The sequence below is a fragment of the Corella eumyota genome, chromosome 7 (genome assembly GCF_963082875.1).
Source record: "Corella eumyota chromosome 7, kaCorEumy4.1, whole genome shotgun sequence".
NCBI classification, from domain to species: domain Eukaryota; kingdom Metazoa; phylum Chordata; class Ascidiacea; order Phlebobranchia; family Corellidae; genus Corella; species Corella eumyota.
Window position 1 is genome coordinate 2,709,739 of NC_137496.1, and position 23,753 is coordinate 2,733,491.

Here is a 23,753-nt window from a genome sequence, read left to right on the forward strand (position 1 = left end):
TATATATTATTATGATATCTGTATATGGATTATAGTGTTACTTGATACCAATGAACTTTAAATGGTTTGTGAAAATTCCGAAACATAATATATGCATAACATACACTTTTAAAAATTATATCCGAAACGTTTTTAAAATAATATTTATTTTTATGGAGTTGATAATTCGAGTATTTTACTAGAAATACAGATTAAATTTATAAACCCTTCTTAATTATTAACGAAAAACGTTGTCCAACCGAATATGCCTCATGCATTTTTCATGTATTTTCCCATTCGTACATTATTGCGTTTCTTGCGCCATGTTAAGGCATGCTCAGGAAAAAAACAAAATAAAAATTCAAAGCGTTGATTAAAAAAACGTCGTTTTTTATTAAACGTAGTGTGTTTTAGTTAAGTGTACATTTAAGGCTTAAGCTATGGAGATTCAGTATCTTTAGTAAGCGTTTTATAACTATTGAAATAAACTTTTTAAGCAGTAAAATCAAGTTCAAAGTTAGTACACTTGGATAACATAGTGGTCAGAAATATCACAATAATAAAATTAAAGTTTAACATTTAAGTAAAGCAAAGCGCGGCACGCCCATTGGCCTTCCCGTTTGCTTATAATTGACATACCGTTAAGGTTGTTTACAATTTTACGTGGCACAATAGTTTACGTATACTGACCCAATCAATTTAAGCCGCTGGCCTTTGATCGACTTAATGTTAACCTTGACCGTTTGCGACACGAAATTTGCGTTTTTATTGATTGACATTTTTAAATTTCGCGTTTACGTCATTGCACCGTATATTTGCATGAGGAGGTCACGTGGTGCACTGCGTAAGTTTTATTGGATCATAGGCTTAGTTAATAAATAATTCAGCATCTTAAGATTGCCTTATACCTGCATGTTTTACTATAGAAATACCTTTTCTTCGACTATAACATACTACAGAGTAATTTATCATGAACGCTGGGCCGGGGTAGGTTAAAAAATCCATAAAAACGATCGTTAAGTGAGTTTAACTTCACATTTTAACAAATACCTGTTTAAATCTTTACCAAATTTTAACAATTTTTTAGATTATAGGAGTTACAAATACAATTTTATAGTTTTTCTAATAATCTGTGGAAGAATTATGTCGATAACTAGGAAACGTTATTGGCCTGAAGGACTTGGTTTCAGTATATTCGGGGAAGGACCTTCTTTTATCGTTGATGTAAAGAAGAATAGTGTAGCCGAGGAATCAGGTCTAAAACCGGGGGATCAAATATTACAAGTAAAGATTTTAACATATATATTCTTAATTTTTGTATATAAACTGGATATTTAAAAATGTAGGTGTAAAAACGTTGGTTGAAATTGTAAAATCCGGTTATATTTCGCATGTGTTAAGTAATATACTTATTTGTTAAGATTTAAATTGGGTTACAAAAATTGCAGTGACAATAATTTTTATGCTAAATAACTCTCACCTCCAGGTGCATTGTTATTATATTATGAGCAATCTTATTCACATTTGATCAAAATTGTCTTTTTATTACTTTAGTTAATGCAAACCTCAATAAGTGGTATATATAAAATACTTTAAATTGATTCAGACATTACAATTGACGCCCTATATAATAAAAGTCATTTTCATACATAGGAGAAATGGTTTATGATCATTAATCAAACCTGTTTTATTCAGGTTATTCTGGATGTAGCTTTTAATTTTTTTGCATTTTATGTTACAAAGGCTAGATGTTTATATAAAAAATTTGCTAATGTTTTGTTTTGGAAAAACACTTCCTTATAACCGCTTGCCTCTAAAATGAAATCATGAATAAAACATCTTGAAGATATTTTAAAATCTCTACCATAAGTTCACAAATTATTTAATTTTTTTAGTTACGTTGAGTTATAATATTTTTATTCAGGTGAACGACGTTGATGTGGCGAACTGGCCAGCTGAAAAGATCATTGACTTTGTTGAAAGATCTAAATCACCGCCTCCAAGTTTGGGAGTGGTTTCAAGGATAAAGGAGGTTACCCTAATGGCGTAAGTATATATTTCTTTTGAAAGATAGCTTACCGCACCCTTTATGTTAGAAATGGTGTTGCGATTAAGTTACATATAAGAGACATACAATAAAATTGCCTTGTATGTATATGGTTTTTTGTCCAAATTTCCTAGTATCATTATATATTCATAGGTGGGCACATTTAACCGAAAAAGTAACTTCGTTAAATAGTGATTCGTTACACAATACATTAACTTCGTTAACTTTAATTAGTGAAATTAAATAGAATGTAACTAAAGTTATTGAAAACCGTTAAAGTTAACATTTAAATTAAACAGTCCTTTCGCAACAAATCGTAGTTTAGTTAAACTTTTGAATGAAAGAAAAATATTTTACAAAAAAGTTTTCAAGCGTCATAGCAGTTATCAAAAACTGGCAATAAAAATGTGGCACACAGGGATTGTGACGTCATTTCCGCGTGACGTCACTTTCTCACTCCTTCCGGCCTACCCTATCCCCTTGACGCCGCCTACCTTATCCTCTTAATCCCGCCTATCTTTTCCCCTTACCCTACCCAGCCTACCCAGCCTACCTCTTCCCTCTTACCACACCCAGCCTACCTTGTCCTCTTCCCTCTTTCGACCCCTTAACCCTCTAACCTACCCTTTCCCATCTTACCTTGATTCTGATTCTTCCATCCCGTAAGTGAAAAGAGACATCCCCCCACAGAGGGACCTCTTTCCACTTGTCCAGCAAAAACAGCTTTCATCTAGAAAAACAAAATAGGGCATAAAGTTTTATTACAAAAAGTGATAAATAACTTATACCCCTTCCATTTGGTAGATAGGACTGTTAATGAAAACAGGAAAGTTAAAAGATACAAATGATTAGAACAAGCCCGCACATATGATCTCAATAACGGAAAGTGCCATAAAATGTTTTACGCATAAAAAAAATTTTTGTTTGTGGTGACTAATTTAAATTTAATCCACAAAATTATTACGCACCACAAATAGTAAGATATTTTTTTATAAGATGTAAGAGCAAATGTGCAAATAACGGTGGGGTCCCCCCCCAACATTTAATACTAATGTCCTATGACTTTAGTTTAAAGGGGACGTGTCATATTATATTTGATAATGTAATACGGTAAAAATGCGTTAATTCCTAACATTTATTAACTTAGATTTAAAAAATTGAGATAACGAACTTATATTAACGGAAGCACAATTTAACAAAAATTAACAGGTCCGATAATACTTTTTAAAGTTAACTTCAAAGTTAAATTATTACGCAAAAGTTAACTTCGTTATTCAACGATTAGCGGGTTAACGGTTTAGTGCTCACCTTTGTATATATTCATATGTATACTTGTTTGTTTTATTAGTACCCCATTTTTATACAACGCACCACACGCTTATAAATATAACCTAGGTACAAATTAAAGTTTAAATAAGTTGATCTTTGAAATGACAGAATAAGTTGATGTGACAAATTGCCTTGCCTAACAACATTTGAACAAGCCAACACATCGAACTATAAAGTGGCTTTAATAAGATCTTGTAATAGCAAATCATTTGAACGAGCGTATAGACACGTCGCCGGTTTTACCACTAATTCACATAGGATATTTGTCGCAAATTTATGATAACAACTCTCCTTTACACCAGTTTTTACAGAACCTTTTCCAGACATTTTTTTATCTTCGTTACGCCTATACAATAACTGATGCCAGAGCTAAATATTTGATTGTCAAATTTATGTATACAGGTCTTCTTCATCTGACAGCAAACTTTTTGGACTGTCTCTGACTGATTTCTTGCCAGTTATGGTAAGTCACGTGACACAAAGAAGTCCTGCTTCTAACGCCAATCTAAAGATTAACGATATTTTAATCAAGGTATGGTTTTACAATAACTTTGGTAATTTATTATTAATCAAACAATGTATGTTTTGTAACTTTATAGATTGAAGGAAAATGTGTTACCAATGCTGATGAAGCACGACATCTTCTGGGTGAGTGTAAAAGAGGTGGAGTGGCACAAGTGGGCGTTGTTCCCGCCTCGTTTAATAAAATTAAACCCAAAGTTCCTCCAAAGAAAAAATCCAAAGGAAATAAAACTACGGATGGAAAACTAAAAGCAAAGTCATTCTTGGATCTGGTAAATTAGTACTTTTATGTTCTACAAGTACTTGATTTAATAATATACACTACTATTAAATCTTTTATGTTATGTTCCTAGGTTAAAAAGTCGTTTCAGCATCATCCATTAGAAATAGAAAATGTTGTGTCGGCAATCAAAGCTTATTCAAAATTGAAAGACACGGATCGTTTCGTGTTTTCCCTTTGTAGGAGTTTTCGAAATATTGAAAACGGGAAGCAGCTAGTTGAACGTTTAAGGTAACTTAAAGCAAGTTAATGTCTTTTTTATTTTTACAAATAAATTTAACTTTTATGTTTAGGTTTTTTATACCACAAAACTGCAAAGATCAATATGATATGAGCCTCCAAAAATACTGGAAACGGGAAGACATAGGCTCGGTACTTAATTTATTTTATACATATTTACTACATCACACGTTTAGAATAGTAATTGGTTAAAATATATTTTGTACTTTTTTACTTGTAGACTAGTTGTTCGTCGCTTGATTTTTCCACATTTGAGAGTGACGGACTGGTAGTCCCACCTAGTGGAAAATGTACAGTTTCTTTGCAGCATGACGGTGGTGCTAACTCATACATGGCAAGAATTAGGTTCGTAGGACATTTTTGTCAATGTCGAAATTATTTCTATTAAAGTTAAAGTCGTTCGGACATAATTATTTTGATTATAAAAGTTGTACTGTGTAGTCATTCTAAATTAACTATTTAATTTATTAAATTATATTACCAATTTTAAACCCTTATCACTTTGATAAAATTAATAGAATACGAAATTATTATATACACAAACATCTGCAAGGTTTGTTTATAAAACTGGCTACGTAACGACCCATTTATGAATGTATGATGTCAATGCTATATAAATATTGGTGATGTCAATGCTATATAAATAAGTTTTTTTGGCAGCCAACAAATTTTGCCACTTGAAATTTCATTCTCCCATATCGAGAAATATTTTTTAAATTTTTGCCACTATTTGTCGCGACAAAATGGTTGGAAGTATAAGATTTTGTTTTGAAGGCAAACCTAAATTGTTGTTAAAATATTAATTGACAAAAAATTGTCTATTTTGCAAAAACTTTGATATCTATTCTAAAAAACAAACCAAGGTTTTCAGTATTCACATATATGGTCACGTGAAAAATATGGTGACGTAGGCATGGAGCGCTTGAGCAAACATACGTCACCAAAGATCAAGTATGACGCTTTCTGTCTGTACTTCCGGAATTCTAGGATTTTCGCTTGATTAAATTACAGGCGACGGGGTTGGGTTAAACGGGGTTGTGTTTAAGTTGCAAAGTTAAAGCACACAATATATTTTTAGACAATGCAATTGTTAAAGCAATTCACTTTTCTTTTAAAATTAAAATATTAAAAAGAATTGTTTAAGTTTGATTTAAATTGATTGTACAAAATAAAAGTTTCTTTAAATCATTACTTAATAAAAAAATCTGGTTGTAACAATTTACAAATAGGTGTCCTTTAATTTAAAACATTTCTTTTCTATATTTTATTTTCTTAAACTTATTTTTACTTTTTGATTTTAGATCCATAACCGTAAAACGAGGGAAGCGAAATTTTGGTTTAACATTGCGGGGGTGTGCACCAATTGAAATACAAGCAGTTGATATAGGTAAGAAGAACATAACATATAGTTTAATTATGTATATTCATGTTAAATTTTGTCTAAAGTTTATCACGTATTTACCACCCAAGTTGCATTCCAATTGAATTGCTTAATATGCCAGCAAAGGGTTAAACTCATTTTTATTGCTGATTGATGATACTATTATGATATATATATATTGTACTTAAGATATGATAGCATCCCCCACGATTTCTTTATGCGTGATTAACCGTGGAACCTAAAATAGATTTGACAGCCCATTAGCTAAAACCCGTAATAAACTGCACTTTTTAGTGAAAATAGGATCTTGTATATGGACTGGTGAATTCTTATTTAAATAAATTAAAAGGTTTTGAATTTAGGTTGTTTTTAAATAGATTCTTTATTTTTGTTTTTGGTGTTATACTTTTCTTTTAAAATATCATATTTCGACATGTGACGTTATATATATCAACGTCGAGCGTCGATGATATTTTTTGTATTGTATACACCAGAAAAGGAAATGTGTAGGCACTAGCCGAACAAAACCATAAAATTTGTGATGATAGTTGTATTTAAAACAATTTTTTAATCAAAAATGAAGCTAAGTTTTTAGCATAATTTTAGTTAAATAGCTTGAAATTAAAAATTTCAATTAAAAAAATAGGTTTTAGATTTGTTAAAAAACTAAGAAAACTTGTACCGTCTAAACTAAATTTAGTTTCTAAATATTTGCCTAGCATTGTATTGTATTTGTTAAACCCTTAAATCCCAGTACGAATGACTTTTTAGAATGACTTTTGGATTTTTGTGGTCATATTTGGTGTCATAAGTTGAAATTAGGTGTCAACTTTACAAACCACGCATTAGATCGAATAACAAAATATTTTCCACAAGGAATTTCTTGGAATTGTTGCGTTTATGTTTGACAAAAGAAAAATTGGTGGTTTGTGATATATGCGTCAATAACTGTAACACCTGTGCTGTCAATTGAGAAAAGTTTGTTCTCGAAATTCTAACAAGTTGGATAAAAATTTAGAATTTTTTAAAAGTTTTTTTTTTTACTTGATGTCAAAGCTTTTAATATTTGCTTACAGATATTTAAGCTTAATATTTATTCACCTTTGCATTCGTTACTTTATTTCCCATGACCTTAACTAGATTTTAAGTATAAGTTTATCATAAAAATTAGAATTATGATTGGCTTTAGCTTAGGACAGGGCAGATCAGAATGATCGTTTACCAGAAAGAACTATAGCACCAACTGCTAGTTGACACGTAGACCATGATAGACGTTTTTAAATAAGGCATTAGTTTTAATAGATTTTCTCTTTAAAAATCTTAGCAAAAGTTACGTGATTTGCTTTTCTGGGAATAGAAAAGTCATAGCGGTTAGATGGAAGGTAGTAATTAACAGTAATTTTAATTAACTTTGAGGTTAAGTCAAGTGCTTTAATAACGTCACGAAAATTTTGAAAAAAAGTGACGTTTTTTATTTTTTCGGAAAAGTTAAGTGTTTTAGTATAAATTGTTAGTAACACACTAAAATATTTTTTGCAATCGGGTTGTGATTAGCTATAGGCATGACTAACAGTACATTAATACAGAATTTTAATTAAATTAAGTCTTACGTAAAACCGCCAACGAGTGAATGTCGAATAATTTTAGTTGATGCATCTCTAGTTAATTTACGTTGAAATTAGTAAACCTAATATTTACAAGACGAATTATCTTGTATATGACATAGTTATTTAATTATACAACCCATCACAATTGAATAATTTAATTATCTCGCGTGGCGTTCAATTCTCGTCGTTGTGGTAATGAATGTAAAGTCGCCATAACGGAAATTGCTTGTTTGTTATTAAACGTCTGCGTTTTACAGTACGTAAGTGTGTAACTGCTTAGCAACGACTTGCTATTTTGCCAAGTTAGGTTCAGTTATTTTTTGCATAATTAGGAATAAGTGTAAGGGTCGGCATTTTTCTTTGGTCTTCAAGTGACCATAAAACGCTTTCCATGGCGACGTGGGTTTTGGCACTGACGTAATAGTTATTGGCGAGTATGTCGTAACTACATGTAGAAATATCAACAAAAATCACAGGCTTGAAAAAAATTCCGAAATTAACTGGGTCCTGTAGGTTAAGTGTTATCAATGTCAGATCGTGTACTATTGTACATATGTATATAGAAACCAGAAATTGCAGATTAATTCTTATCGCAGATCGAATAACATTGATATTAAACTTAAAATTGAAAGACGAATCGCAGATTTATTTTAGTGAAAGTTTTTGTAACAAAACTTGACAGTATAATCGTAGTATGATAACGTCGGGTCGATGTTAGAATTTAAATTTTGACCACAATCCAATTTTTTGAAACCCGTTTTTTTTCTAGTCCATTGAAACAACATTCAGCGTTTCGGTTTGGTTGATCTCCCGTCTAAAAATTCTGTTTCATGTTCCCGATGCTAGTCTACAGTTACGGTTACAGGGCGATAAGGGGTTAAGGTTATAATTTTTACATGCTTAGCATTTCTTCGGGAGCTTTGGTAATTGTTTTAGTCAACCGTTTATAATAATTTCCAAGTTATATTTTGCTGTTATCAAAGCTGAAATTTTTAATTTTACGTGAGTTGTAGCTTAGGAATTTTAGACTTGTATCTTATAAGCTTTTAAGTAGATTACAGGTATGAGTAAAAAATGCGTTTTCGGATATACATAAAATTAGATTTGCATTTTTGCCAACACAGTTATTTGAAAAACCTTTGTTAAAAGTGTAAGTCAATAAGTTATTATTTTAAATATTAAAAGACAATTCGTGTAAAATGGATAATGTCTTTAAAACAATTAAATTTTTGTTTATGTAGGGCACAGCGTATTTTTTTGCATTTACCACTCAAACTAGGGAGATTTAAATAATTGTATCTTGGCATGTTAATCTAATATTTTGTATAAGACAAGCAAGTTAAATAAGAAATTTGTGTATTGGCGATATCATTTTTAATATATATGACTAAAACATAACTTATGCGTTTTTGTTGTATGTTTACAAATGGTTAGGTGCAGTTTATGACTGCGGGTTATTGTTTCTATTAGTCAGGTTTAAAAGTGAAATGGTGCATAAAGGGCAACGCTATCCTCTGTAAATAACCTGCAACATGATACCAAGACAGTCTATGAAGCAAACAGTTTTATTTCTTGACATTCGATCGGCGACGAGCTAAAATTATATACATGACGTAACTACGATTTTATTTAACCAAATAGTGTGAACTGATGTTAAACACTGACGGCGAATTTGTTAAAAAAAAATATAATTTAAAGTACATATATCATTAATGGCACTCTCCTACGATGTTTTCATGGTAAAATTTTAAGCAAATGATAATTTAAAAATTTAGGATCCCAATACTTGGAGAAATAGTTGGAATCGGCAACAACCGCTTACTTAGAAAGTGTTTCTGGTGCCCGTATAATTAAGCCCCTAATTTCGGGTTAAGTGCTTTGATGAGCTTTGGGTTAGTTGCCGGGGCTTGCAGAAGTTTGTTGTTGTTAGGGTTGGTTGCATTCCTCTGTTCGATCTCCTCTATGTTTAGACTTTTGTTTCGACAAAACTTCGCAACCGTAACTAAGTAGCATCTGTTCGAAACAGAATGACTAATGTACCACCACTGCTCAAACAACCGGCTGCGTCGGGTCTACTTTAAACAATCATTTATTTGTCTTCCGAACTGTTAGGCGTGTACGAGAACCCCGGCGATGAATGATGCAAATTTCTCTGTAACTCTAAACTGTGTTTATATTGTAGACTACGGAATTTACATGTTCAATTAAGACAAAACAAAAAATTCGACGAATTCGAGGATTTATCACGTTTTCTCGAAAGGGAATTAACTTGGCCGGTGTGGTCAGAACGTGGTTTAATGATGGATTGGCAAGTTTGTTTGTTTAATTAAACCCCAGTGTGCAGTGCAGCAATTCCTGCACACCAAAGATTGCAATCTATTTATTAACCCAGCTAGTTTTTAAGTGAAAAAAAACGAAAAAATAAAACAGTTTTCATGAAGATTAAATGCTGCAGTAAGTCAGATATTTATAGTAATTAAGACCAGGTCACGTTTTCTTTTTATTATTAATTCTTTTTGGTCTAAGTGGCCATGGAATAAGGTGTTTTGGCAACACTAAACTTCCTTTCTAAGTTCGTAAGAGGATGTAGTAGGATTATTGATAAGAGAAAAACGCAATTCAAAGTCATTTAAGGACAGGTGGTATGTAAAGTTTATGAAGAACACAAACAAGGAACGCGTGTTAGCCCAATCAAGTCGCATTTTAAACTAAAAACAATGTGCAATTCAAAGTCATTTTGTTAATAAAATTACCCTTTTTTATTTAAAAATAAAACTTAGATTACAATGTTTTACGTCGCTATTGTTAATATAAAGTTGACAGATGTTTGAATGTAACTCCCTTATATTCAGGAAGCGATAAGCCTACCCATAACAAACTTGCTCTTGGGCTGTGATTCGAACAAGCGATTGAATCAATTTGACGCTGAATTAGTCGCATCCGGCGTTAATAACGTTTTAGCGTCAAAATAATATTGAAGTGATACGGATAGTAAATCTAGATAGAGATTCAATGAACAGGTAGATAGGTTTAAAGGCTGATTAAACGGATTGTCCAAGGTATTAAAATATTTAACGTACTTGAAGATTATTGCAGCATTTAAACTGTAGGTAGTAGAGATAAAAATCAATTTTTATTGCAAGTGTTATGTGTATTTAAATAAATTAAGTATAAGTTGAAAAACATTTGTGGATTACAACTTGAAGTTATTTTCTTGCCCTTGTAATTATTTAATCTAAGGAGTACTGTGTTAACAGTAACCACAATGCGATTGGAAACGAATTATCGCAACCTCAAAAGCTTGTTTGTGTTTTAAAGGTGCAATTAACATATAAGTTTAATATTTTGAGGTATTTAAAAATACTTGTGGTTTATTTACATTTGGGAAATTTTGTTATTATTTTTTTCAATTTTAGGGCATAGGCAATTAGTATTTATGCAGAAAATATTTTTCTATCCTAATAAAATGCCTTGGAGTAATTGAACATAATAATTTTCGTTCCAGACTAAACCTCTACAACAATATAGTTTACGTTTTTGACTTAACCGAGAATTTTAAAAGGAATAAGAACTAGTTTCAGTTTATTTGGTCTACTAACTTTTTGATTAATTATGTTTTCAAACTATAAGTCAAAGTTTAATGTGTTTCAGGTCGATTGAATTTAATTATAAAACCTACAGGTGTATATAGCAAATTACATTTTTTAGGGTCTTAACCAATACCTTATTTGTATATTTGCAGCTCTTTATAAAAATTGGTAAAACAAAAGTCATTAAAATTATTTATAAATATAAAAGAAAGTTTCTCTCCAGCATTTCGAGATATCGTAAATGTTTTTAGGTTCGTATAATAATACAAAGACAATATATTATAATATGTAATGTTATTGTAGAATTAAGAATACTTAAACAACAACAACACATTTTAAATGGTCACAATTTTTTTAGAATCCCCTGCATTTGAAGCAAATTTAAAAGATGGTGACCAAATCCTTGCAGTCAATGGAATAGATATACGGTAAGTCTATACCGAGTTTAAACAATAACTTTGTAAATAAAAACTTTAATCTTCATGTTATAATACCGGAATAGTAGAAAAATACCCTTGTAGTGTTTTGATCTGCTGTTAAATTTGAATCAAAAATTATATGTTTCGCTTTTTCTGTAGCTTGAAACAACTTGATTTTGTTTATAAACATGAGAGTTATATTACTGCCAAGGCTGACGTATAAGCCACGTATTGAACACAGAACGTTGGGGATCAAATGAGATAAATATAATTGCGGAAACACGTTACCTTTTTGTAGCAAATTAGCTGTAACATTAGTTAAGCTTGCTGTTTTAAATAACTAGTGATATTGTTTAGTCTATTTTAAAATTTTTGAAAAGGTTGTAAATTCCATCAGAAGAAACAAAAAAACATATTGTTTGCTTGTGGATATCTTAATTTGTATGTTGTAATAGTTTGCTAAATTCCTTTATAAGTAAAGTTTAGTCTGGTTTTAAATTAGGTGGTGAAATATATGTATTTGATTATCTCCTGAAGCCAGACATAAAACAACATAATATATCTGTCAGTCAGATTTTTGATTATTGGTATTTCAGTAACATTTGCGTAACACTTTACTTGCTACACTTGGTCTAACCGCGAGTCACTCTTTAATAGTTTTTGGAGCCAATAGTTGCCAATTGCAAATGCTGTATAGGGGTAAAATTTTTTACGGTAAGTTGAAGGTTCAAATTGGCGAAACTTTAATATAGTGTGGTGTGTATGATTTTCGAGTAAATTTAAAGGGGGGGGAGATGTGGTTAAGTTTCTTGGTTTCCTTTGCGCTTTGATATTTCTATCCCTGGCCTATTACGAAGCCTGGAAAAATTTCAATTTAAATTCGGAGATATATTCACTTATTTTTTATGTGTTTGTAAATACAAAAAACATAAGGCGCTTTTTAAACAAAGCAATTAAATAACAATAAAGTTACGCAGTTTTTATACAAGGTATTATTTGTGGATGTACACTAACAATAATATGTGACAATTATGTTTTTAGCCTTACAATTTAATTGAGTAAAAATGCAATTTCTTAATCAATAATTATCTTGCATTTGAATTTAATTATGTATTGGGACATTATAATTAAAGCACTTGCACTAAATTCTACATCAAAATATTAAAGTAGTGTTTGACGTATTAAATGTAATTGATGCGATGTTGTATGTTTGTGGTTTTGGTAATTTGTTTGTTTCATGTTTGCTAATTTAAATGACACGAAATCGACTGTAACATGTAAAACATTGGACAACTTTAAAGTTATTTAATAACGTAACTTTACCTGGAAAGGTAGCAAATGTATTTTTACCGCATATTTGTTGTGTTATTTGTAGTTAAATCATCGCATTTCAATTCGTTTGATTAACGAAGGGTTTAAAAGAAAATTTTTATTTTATTTGGAATTTCGCTAAGTGTTTTATTTTAAACCAACTTTCAAGTACTTCAATTAAAACACTTTTCTCCTTTCGACCTTAAAAGTTTATAGAGTGGCATAAAATTACCACGTTAGTTATAATTATAACTAAAAGGTGTGTAGCTTTATTGTGTGGGTTAGATACCCAATGATTCACATAAGCCCGAAGAAATACGCGTTCAATCAAATTCTGTAGACCCTTTAAATTTTCTATTTATGTAATATAGGAACGTTGAACACAGCAAAGCAGTTGCATTGATTCAGGGAAGCGGATCAATGCCGACTTTAGTTATTCATAACTCGACTGGAGCGTTACCAAATGCAGGTTGGATTAAAAATTAGTTAGTTTTGTTAAAAGTGTGTTGTAGTAAATAATGTGTAAACACGTTATTAGTTTTGTGCGACAACAAATATGGATTTAAGTCTTTTTAAATATATATAATATTAAAATATTTTTTTGCATTAAAATATCTAATTGAGGTGTTATGTAAATAGTTATATCAAAGGTTAGACAAGGTATATTGTAAAATATCTTTTTGTTTTGTAATATATACATTGATTGTACTAAGATCTTTTTTCTTTCGTTAGTGTCACCAGTACATTCCTACATTATGAAGTCGGAAGAAAATCTTTACGGAAATCGCCTTGAAAGTCCCAAGTTATATTCACGTACAGACAAGAATAACAACACGAGGTCAAATAACATTGAATATAACAACTTGCATGCAAAACATGATTGGGCTGACGATTACGTTCCAGATGGTTTCCAAGTTGGGGGACTTAATTTTAGAGAGCAGGTTAGTTTAAAGAGTTATTTCTAATCTTATAAGGTTTAATTCTTTTGTGATTCTTGTAGCAAAAGTCTTGGAAATCTTGTATTTGAAGTAAAATAAATTGCAACAATCTAACCAAGCTTAGTAGAAAAACTTTTTTTGAATGTTTATGTTGTTTAAGATCGGCAAACTTTTGGATTCCAATGAGATCAGAGTTCTCAGAATTGCTATGCTAGACTTCATGGAATCTCGTAACCTGAACTCACTGTTTTTTCAAATATTCCCTTTCCTGGACGGTATTGACGACCGAAGACGTGTCATCTGGTTGTATATCTTCGTGTGTTTAACTGAAGCAGAACGACAAAATCTTAAACAAAAACTTCTCGATTTTGCACAATACAACATATCAGGTAGTTATCAATAAACTTTGACAAATAATAAAAATTATAAAATTCTTTAAAAAAATCTTTAACACAACTTTTTGTTATTTAGACGAAGAAGTTTTTGGTGCACAGAAAAACTTAAAAGAACCAGAAAAGACACCATCCCCAGAAAAAGCACCTGTTGAACCATTCTCTTGTAACCAAACAAACAATAAACCTAGCTCTCCAGCATCCACTAGCGTTCAACTTTGTAAAGATTCTTTATTAAAGGAAGAACCAAAAATAAACCAACCCAATTCTGAAACCAGTCCCCAGCGTTTTTCAACAGGTAATGCTCCCAGTACTTCTGGGACTTCACACACTAGACGTCACCGCCGTCGAAAAACTGTCGAAAAGGTCCACTTCTCTCCCGAAGAACGTTTACGAACTTATGACGTCACAGACTTAAGCACAATTAGTACTGACGTGGTCGTAAGCCCTCAAAATTTATCCAACACACCAATGACGTCACAAAGTGTTTCTCCTATCGTTGTCACGGACGTTGACAACAGTTTTTATGACAACCGACAGCAACAGGATCGGCGCAGGCGCCGTGAGCTGTCGTCGCGTCGGAGGCGAAGTCTTGGGGTTGTTACGTCAGAAGTGACGTCAAAAAGTAACCAATTGAATCAAGATTCACCTTCTAAGTCTGTTTCTACAGTTGAAAGAAGACCGGGAATTTTGCGATCACCGCACCGGCAGCGACCCCGCAGAAACACGGTTGAAATTTCGACGACCACTACCACAACTAGCGAAGAAACAGTTCTCAGTTCGGTAGTTTCAAACACTGCGGGCGCTAGTGATTCTCCAGGTACAAAAAAATTACTTATTCTTATTTTCATATGGGTTATAAATAATATTAAATTTTTATAGTGAACTTAAGTCAGGGTTATAATATTACATAACTACTACGCTTGGCTTTACTATGAAATTCTTTACGTAATAACGTTGCCAGATGTTAACTCGATATTTGGTTTATAACACCGTGTTTTAGGAGCGAAATGTTGTTAAAAAAGTAATTGGGTAAAAAAAAATTATAACAAGCCATTATTAAAAATAAGATAAATTGCCAGGTCTGGGTAGAAAAATCTAAACAAAACTTAAATAGTTTAAATTCAAGCAAGGTGGATGCATTATTGTGATGGCATGTAGCTTTTTATGTCTAAACAAGGACTTAGTAAGCTTCACAAAAGTGATAGATAAAGAGCTTTTGGTAGTGAATGCGTCGCGTTGTTGTCGCAGTTTCCTTGTTTGAACCCCGGAAAACATCAGCCCGCCACTGCTAGGACGCTTCACCGACGTTAGTTTACAGCTAACAAGCAATGTGATATATCTCAGCACCTGGAGCGTGCGATGCTTGGTTCACAATCTACGGGAAACGTAAATCAAACACATCAGAATTCGCCCAAATCTAATCAGCATTCTCAAAAATCGGTCGGTTCAAACAAAATCAATATTTCTGTAATATCGGACATTGTTTGAGTGCGTCATACGATCATGAACTTAGTAGAATGTTTAGTTTTCAGGCCGGACGCGCATCGCAGATTTTTCAAGTGATATGCTCGATAAAAAAGCTTTTTTTCCGAGCAAGCACATTTTTGTTAGACGACGTAAGCCTCGCAGACAGGTAACCTACCACTGCATGGTTGTTAGGGTTAAAATTTATTAGCATAGACGAGTTTTGTGGCGCGTTAAGGGAAGTTATTTATAGAGGGCTTGTTGTTAGCAAAATCAAAAACTTTTAATTAAAATTTAAAGGTTTAGGAAGCAGTGTTATTTTTTAATTTCAAGATGTTAAAATCTAAGTTTAAAAAGCTTAAATCAGCCGTTAAAGGTAAAATATAAGTTATTTTTAAATCAGTTTTGTTACTTAAGATTTATTCTGGTGTAATTATTAGATTCTATATATATTTTATTTTTAGGCGACAAAAAATCAAGCAAAAAGCAGAAAAATTCAGAACCTACGGCTCCAGTTTCCCCGCCATCTAAACCAGTTGAAAAACATGTAATACCATCAACTAGTATAGACGGTAAGTAAAGCAAATACACAAGTTACTAATATACTAAAATTAGCATATAAATATCAATGTAATTCTTGGGCTGTAAAAAAAATTTCAGGTTTTTAAAATGTATGGGTTTTTTTAAAAGCACCAGCGTTTAATTTGGTGAAATTTTTACATAACTCTAAAATGTGATTAATAAAAAATGTGTTTTAAAAATAATTGACCCCAAATGGTTGAAACTGACGTCACGAGACGACATTCGTTTAAGGTTAATTAAAATATTTACTTCATGCTAAATGCCTAAGGTTACCTTATACCCAAAACAGTTGCATTTTTGACCAGGTATTGTTTTGAATCAAAACAAAACAATCTTGTTAAAATGAGTTGGACAAAAACGAAATTATTTTTTTATACTTTTCTTTGTTTTCGGAATTTTTTAATTGGTTTTTCTCATTAGTACAAATATGTTGTAACATATTTTATAATAAAGGCATAATGTAGTTTTTATGTAAGGTTATGACGTCAATTTATCTAACGTGACAGCAGTGCAACCTTGAGGCATAAATTTACAATTTTATCAAAGAAAATCTGATTTAATCTTTGTTGAAGTAATATTAAATTTCGTTAAGCTTCGTCTCGAATTTTAACTTGGTAACCGACCAATAATCAATAAAGTTAAAAACCTTGATAAAAAATTGTTAACGGCAATTCACACATGTATTGAAAATCGTTTTTAATTTTGGTAATTGTAAGCTAATAGGTAAAAAAAATCAATGTTTGTTATCGAAGTTTGATTCTCCCCTTCGTTAATGTTGTTTTTATATTTGCATAAGCGTTTAGGCTTTAGTTTTAATCTTGTATATACCTTCAACATATATTGCGGTGAGTAGGCAACTTAACATAGCCTTCAGGTTTTACAATAAACTAATCAGTTTTATGTTCCATACCACCAAGACTTATAAATATTTAGGTAATTGTGCACGTCATATCAGATACTTAATGTATTTCGAATTCAGGTCAAACATTTATACCAAATTTTTTTTTTTTAATTTAGAAAAAATTAAAAAGAAATTAAAAAAAAATTAAATTAAAAAGATGTCTTATTTTTAGTTTAAAATAATGTTTGTGAGTACAGTTCATGTAAGCGTGTGAACGTTTAAGAACATTAATGTAATATTATTCGAATTTTTCTATAAGGATAGCAGGAAATGTGCTCTTATAGTTTTACATAACAAAGTTAAAAACATGTCGACAAATTGGCTTAACAATAATCTCGCGTTCTCGGTATTTTAGCGCGACTGTTCGATTAAATTCCCCACGATGTTGTATTGTAAATAAGTCACGACACTCTTAGTAAACTGCAGTTCACAATTGCAGAGGAAATTGCCTTACCATGTAGACTTGTAATACATTGCTTTTTGCAACAAATGTATAGGCTAGCGAAATATTAACGCCTACATAACATGGTATGCTAAACAATATTGTGAACATGCTAAATATTGCTGTTTCCGACCGTGTTAAAAGGTGTGAAACCGCGAAAACTTTGCTTGATTTAACTTATTGGTCATACATAACCCCTTAGTTGGCTTTATAGGGGTATCATTTTAAGATATACTGTACCTACATTTATTTTACGACACCTGCAAATCAATCGAAATCACATGGTTTGGTTTTCAGTGTTTATGTATAAGATTATAGTGGTTAGCGTTAACGTGATACGATCTTCCGTGAAGTTATTTCTCACTTCGCTGAGTTTTAAGACAAGAAAGTTACGCGATTAAATGTTTATAACATCACGTAATTAGATTGCTCTTTGTTTACCGAATGCATAAACACAACGTCAAAATATCAAGGCCTACAGAACCTCCTCAGTTAAAAGCAAAATGGCAAAATCATATTCAAAATGTTGACATTTTAAAAACATTTTAATTTATTTGATAGCGAAAAATATAACCACTAATATAGCTTTTATACTTATTACTTCTTAACCAAAGTCTGACATACCATTAGTAGCCACAAAACGTGATATAAAAAAGATCTCGGTTATGTATCGTTAACGCTTGTCAGGCTATTGTTTCTCTAGTTAAGATGGATAACCCCTTATTTATGAGTTAACTCTTATTACCCCGTAATCTGTTGTTGTTTTTCGGTTAGATTCGTTTGTTTAATATCAATTTCCGCTAAATTATTTTCTCCCTTGTAAAGTATTTAAGCTTTCAGGGGCACGAATAAAGGATATATGGTTAATTAGCAATAGTTGAGGCTATAACATGTTTTTTGTGCATTTAAATGAATCTGTGTTTTAAAACTACTTAAACTGAAAATTTATTTTTATTATTGTATTAAATTGTAATATACTTGTGCTTATTTTTTATAGTCCTTTATGTTTTTTTTAGACTTAGTATTTGAGGATGATCTTATTGAACAACAACAGTTACAGTATTCAAAATCTCAAAATTTCTCCAACACTCGATCGTTGTCGCAGCCATCCGGATCGTCACGTGACCTTGATTCATCGCGCCGTTCAAAATCGTTGAAAATTAACAACGACGATTCGGGTTCCTATACTGAACGAGATCGCTTCAATCAATCCAAAACTTCAGTTAATAATTCAACCTATAATGATTCACCGAAATATAATGTTTACAACAGCGCTCAAGGTGCTGGCACCGAGGTAAATTCCAAGCCTAAAAGCAATAATAATCATGTACAAGACAACAAGGAGGATCGCCCAATCAAAGACTTTAGCGTTTTTAACGAATTCTCCAATGCGGAGGAAATGTCAAAGAAAAAGGGCGTTATGAGTAATTTGAAAAAGCGTTTGACGTTTTCCCGTCCTCCTAAAAACACAGACACTGACACTTTTCTTAGTGAGCTAAGCGCGCAATTCGATGAGGAAATGCACTTGGTTGGAGATGTTGAAATTGAAGAAAATCCTTCCCAAGGTGGAAATAGGTTTGGGGAGAAATGGAGCTACTTACCGAATAAATCCAGTGAACTTACAGGGATTGACCCCAATGTTGAACCCGAACCCGAACGACCAAAACCCCAAGAATCACCCAAGCTTCATTTCGAAAGTGGTGATCGCACTTTAGAGCGAGATAGACAGCGAAGAAGACGCAGAAGAGCTGACAATGGGTCCAGGCAAGAACCAAGAGGCGCATTTCAGGAAACAAATTTGGATGACTTGCTGTTTCAGCCTCCACCCGAGCCTAACTATCCTAAAACAACATTAACTTCTCCTGCCATATCTGCAAACCAGGAGGTTATCTACGATGTACCAAAACCCGTAGCATCCACCCAAACCGGCCCAAGACGTTCTCACGTCAATATTGAACGAAGACGACGATCCCGTGCCAACCGGCCACTTTCTCTTTCTGTAAATCGTAATTCTGCAGAGGTTAAGATGCATGTTTGGACTGAAGGTGATAAAACTTCAACCCAGTATGAGGTTTCTAGTGGTGTGGGAGGAGAGAATACTGTTAAGCTTAGATCACCTTCGCCTGAACGTCAACAAGCTTCCTTTTTTGACCGAGCAAAGGTAATAAATAAAATAAATTATAGTCGAATACACAAACCTATAGCAACATTCACATTAACTTAATGGTCTATATTTTTTAGAAACGGAATTATCGAGTCTCGGGTATAAGTATGAACATGGAAGATATATTTTCGGAAGCAGAAGAAGATTTGCAAACTCATGACGAAATAAAGAGAACAGCGAGCGTTGAAAAGAGGTTTGAAGATCCTGATGAGATTTATGCTCCACTTCACGAAGAGGTTCTTGCGTTGGGTTTAGCATACGAAGACGAGACTCAAAGTGAGAGGGAAGAAAGAGAAAGAGAAGAAAGGGAAAGATTAAATCAAAAGAACAATCTATCAACAGAGGCCTCTGTAATACCCCCTCCTCCGATATTACCTGATATACCCCCGCCTCCAGTATTGTCTGCAATCCCCCCTCCCCCCGATCTTAACCAGCATGTACCCATCCCTCCTCCTCCAAGCTTAACTGATTACCCTGCAACACTGTCACCTCCAGGATTGTTTAAAAATCCCACTAGCCCGGTCCGAATGTCAGTAAAAAGAATAAACTGGGAGAAAATCGAACCTGTGGATCTTGGCAACACGGTTTGGGGTCAACTGGGTGAGGACTATGACACGATTAATGACGTGGTGAAGTACTTGGATTTGGAAGAACATTTCTCCGTAAAGAAAACTGTGATAAGTATGTTTTTTTATATTTTGCAACTATTTTTCTAATTTTAAAAAACAGGGAAAATTGTTTTATAACAATTTAAAACCAACATTAAGGTTAATTATAATGAACCTGGTTGTATGTAATAGTAGTTCTATCCTTCAACATGATTGCTTTTGTGATTTGTGTTTACAAATGTTAATCAACCACGAGACCTGGCCTTTTTTGGCAGTCTCTGTGCCAATAATGACGTAATTGCCTATTATTAAATACCTTATTGGTGTAAATAAATATCATGGTATGTCAGTGTTTAAAAATTTGGGCAATATTTTAACATTTGTAAAGAAAATATAATTAATTCGTAAGAAATTGAATCGATAAAATTTGATTAAGTAAATTGGCGGAATAGTAAAGTTTTGCATATATGACTAAAGTGTTGTCGAGTGACTCTGCATCAAATTACTGTCTAGACTTTATTATTTCCACTTTGCCACGCTTTGTTGGCTGGCTATCTGCACATATAGAAAAGTATACGTAATTGAGATATACATTTTATTTATTTTACAGAAAAAAAGCCAAAGGTTGAAAAGAAAGTGTCACATACCATACTGGCTCACAAAAAGGCTTATAACTTATGTAAGTTCTTTATAGTAAAACATTATAGCATAGTAGTTCTTTTATTAACAGAGTATAAAGATTAATCTAAAGATAATAAATGTAAATTACTTTATATAAAACAATTTCTATCTTTAGCTATTTTGCTTGCTCATCTCAAACTAACCAGAAGCGAAATTTACAACTGTTTATTAATCGCTGGACCAGAGTCTGTTCGAAAACGTTTGGATGCTTCTCATTACGAGCAATTACTGTTATATGCCCCTGACAAAACAGAAATCGAAGATTTAAAGGCTTTTGATGGGGATACGAATAAGCTAAATGACGCAGATAAACTAGCAGTAAAGGTAGGCGTTTTTTGGGAATGCATTTTTTTTGTTGCCATTAATAGCCTGCCCTACTTTTATTGTTCTTTTTTGCATTTTAACCACATATATGCAGCAATTATTTTTTTAGCAAAAACTACAAGGTTTTTATTTTCAATAAAGGTCAATTAAAGTTGTTTATATTTTTTGGTGTCGTTATGGCCAAACTTATTAGTGGCGGATGATCTTGCAAGCTTTGTGTTAACCCTTTGTGTTAGATATACGTCAAGCATTTAACAAGATTCAATTGGATTAACCCTATACCAGCCATTGTCCCAAATTTAGTCTTTTAGTGTAATTTTTTATTGTTGTAATTTTGCTTTGAAATAGCGATAAGGTTAAGCTACCTGATAAGATACGTAATTCATACGTCATCAAAGATTAGGTGTTGTTTCTTTAAACATTTTGCGCAAGGGTGAACATACCTATTTATTTATGCAGTTGCAACTTGTTTGACCAATCTAGGCTTTATATATATTTTTCCAAATGATTTGAAATATTAAACTTTAATGCAAATTATTTTATTCTTACTTTTCAGTTGGTGACTATACCAGGCTATGAATTAAGACTCAAAGCTCTGGCATTCAAATATGGATTTGCTGAAAGAGAAGAGGAGATTAGAAAGGTAATAATCAAAGAGATATTTGCAGATTTAATCTAAGTTGGTGGTTGTTGTTTTTAACTTACGAAATAACTCGAACCAATTTTCCTGTCTGTACATGTTTTTAGCAATGTAATTACCAATATTTTAGGGATTAAAATACCTTGCAATCTTTAGCTAAATATACAAAAGATAGCAATCCGTGTTTAAAGTTAACAAATACAATATCCCGTTTATTATCAGTTGCTAATGCTTTTAGACAATTAATTTATTAGTTCTATTGAATCAAGGGTGATGAATGCTTTGAAATTTTAGGCTGATAAAAGCCTTGAAATACCCCATAATTAAAATTTGTATTTATTTACAGAACTTGGAGGTAATACAAAAGGCCGCAATGCAACTTCGTAAGAGTCGCAAACTTGCGAAGATCCTTGAGTTTGTGCTAGCAATGGGAAACTACATGAATCAGGGTCATATCAGAATTTCTAAAGCAACTGGATTTCGAATCCATTTTCTTGCTGAGGTAATTAAATGCGAAAGGTCTCAAGTTACATTCTTGAAACTGATTGTACTGACTATTAAGCTAAGCAATTATCTGAGAAATAAACTAAGGCTTTGCGCAATATAATATACCTAACAAGATTTTAAGCATAAGATGTCAAGAAATGTGTCTTGTCTTGATATTTGGTAGTAAATGTCCTTTTTTATTTTCAAATTTAATTTGTGATGTTTTAGATGGACTACACTAAAACAAGTGACAACAAACTTACTTTTCTCCACATTTTGGCCAGAGCGGTAAGCTCTAAATTCCCAGATGTTGTGACATTTGCGGATGAGATCTCTGAAGTTAAAGATGCTGCCCGTGGTAAGTTTTAACCAGTTTTAGCTGGATTCACGTTTGCTCTTAATAAGCCGGTTCTGTCTCATAGCTCTTAAAGCAAGGAAGGATTTATACTTCTGTACATTAGTTTGTATACGCTAATAAAACAACAATAATTAAGTGTTTTTTCAGTAAGCATCGCATTGGCTTATTTAATTTAATTTATTTAAAAAGCTAAAGAAAACAATATGGCAAAGATATTTTTATTTTATGTAGTCGTGTATCCAGCTGTGCTGGAAGAACTCCAAGAAATAAGAAAAGTTTGGTTGGACATTCGTGACAACTTGCTAAAAACTGTGTCAAAAATAAAACAAGATCGCTTCAAGTAAGTTTATTGTATCCATAATGCCTCCGCTTCCTATGTAGATTTCCAATTTACATCTTGAACTTGCATATTAATTTTGTTAAACTTTTTATCTTAGAATTGCAATGGAAACTTGTTTGGTTCGCACAAATGGAGCTATCAAACGTCTCGAACAACTACACAACGCAACAGTTAAGGAATTTAACAAAGTTGCTCAATATTTTGGTGAAAATCCGAAAAACATTGGAATGCAACAATTTTTTAAGATCTTTGAGCAGTTCACGCGCAAATTTTTGGTAAGTTATCAAACATTGGTCCTAAATTTCTAGTTTATGACTTAAAAATATTAAATAACGTTGGAATAAGATGGGCTTACTAAATAAAACTGCCTTTTAATTTAAAGAAATCTCATTATGAAATCAAGAGGTTGGTGAAGTCAAAATCTGATGAAAGATGAGATTTTAACTGCTAATTATTTTTTGTTGTGTGTAATACGCAATACGTTTACGTGGTACTCACGTGATACAAGTAAATTCTCTACTCACGTGATACAAGCAACGCCAAACAACAAATCGTTTCTTGAATAAATCTTGCATTGATCATGATTTTTTCCTACTAAAAATAATCAAATATTCCAATTCCTTGTTGTTACTTTTAAATTGTTATTATGTTGTTTGCATTAAGAAACAAATAAATTGTTCTTGGGCTCCTAGAGAGCCTAGACTATCATGCCAAAGGTCTTAAGT

At 32.2% G+C, this 23,753-nt stretch overlaps 2 protein-coding genes across 2 annotated transcripts; both read left to right on the plus strand.

Moving 5' to 3' along the window:
• Positions 1-1,122: 1,122 nt before the first annotated feature.
• LOC145759644 (delphilin-like) lies at positions 1,123-6,020 on the plus strand. The gene is made up of 9 exons (XM_082573490.1): positions 1,123-1,263; positions 1,904-2,025; positions 3,758-3,887; positions 3,955-4,149; positions 4,231-4,388; positions 4,451-4,529; positions 4,618-4,742; positions 5,699-5,784; positions 5,968-6,020. Exons 1-9 carry the CDS (start codon positions 1,123-1,125, stop codon positions 6,018-6,020), a joined length of 1,089 nt encoding a protein of 362 aa, XP_082429616.1.
• Positions 6,021-11,125: 5,105 nt separating this feature from the next.
• Positions 11,126-23,736, plus strand: LOC145759192 (uncharacterized). Its single transcript, XM_082572958.1, has 17 exons — positions 11,126-11,226; positions 11,334-11,403; positions 13,077-13,174; positions 13,438-13,646; positions 13,804-14,032; positions 14,115-14,855; positions 15,967-16,074; positions 18,444-19,588; positions 19,669-20,272; positions 20,810-20,878; positions 20,996-21,204; positions 21,761-21,847; positions 22,191-22,346; positions 22,559-22,688; positions 22,920-23,028; positions 23,126-23,303; positions 23,411-23,736. The coding sequence occupies exons 1-17, from the start codon at positions 11,217-11,219 to the stop codon at positions 23,462-23,464; spliced, it is 4,206 nt and encodes a 1,401-aa protein (XP_082429084.1). The 5' UTR covers positions 11,126-11,216; the 3' UTR covers positions 23,465-23,736.
• Positions 23,737-23,753: the final 17 nt, after the last annotated feature.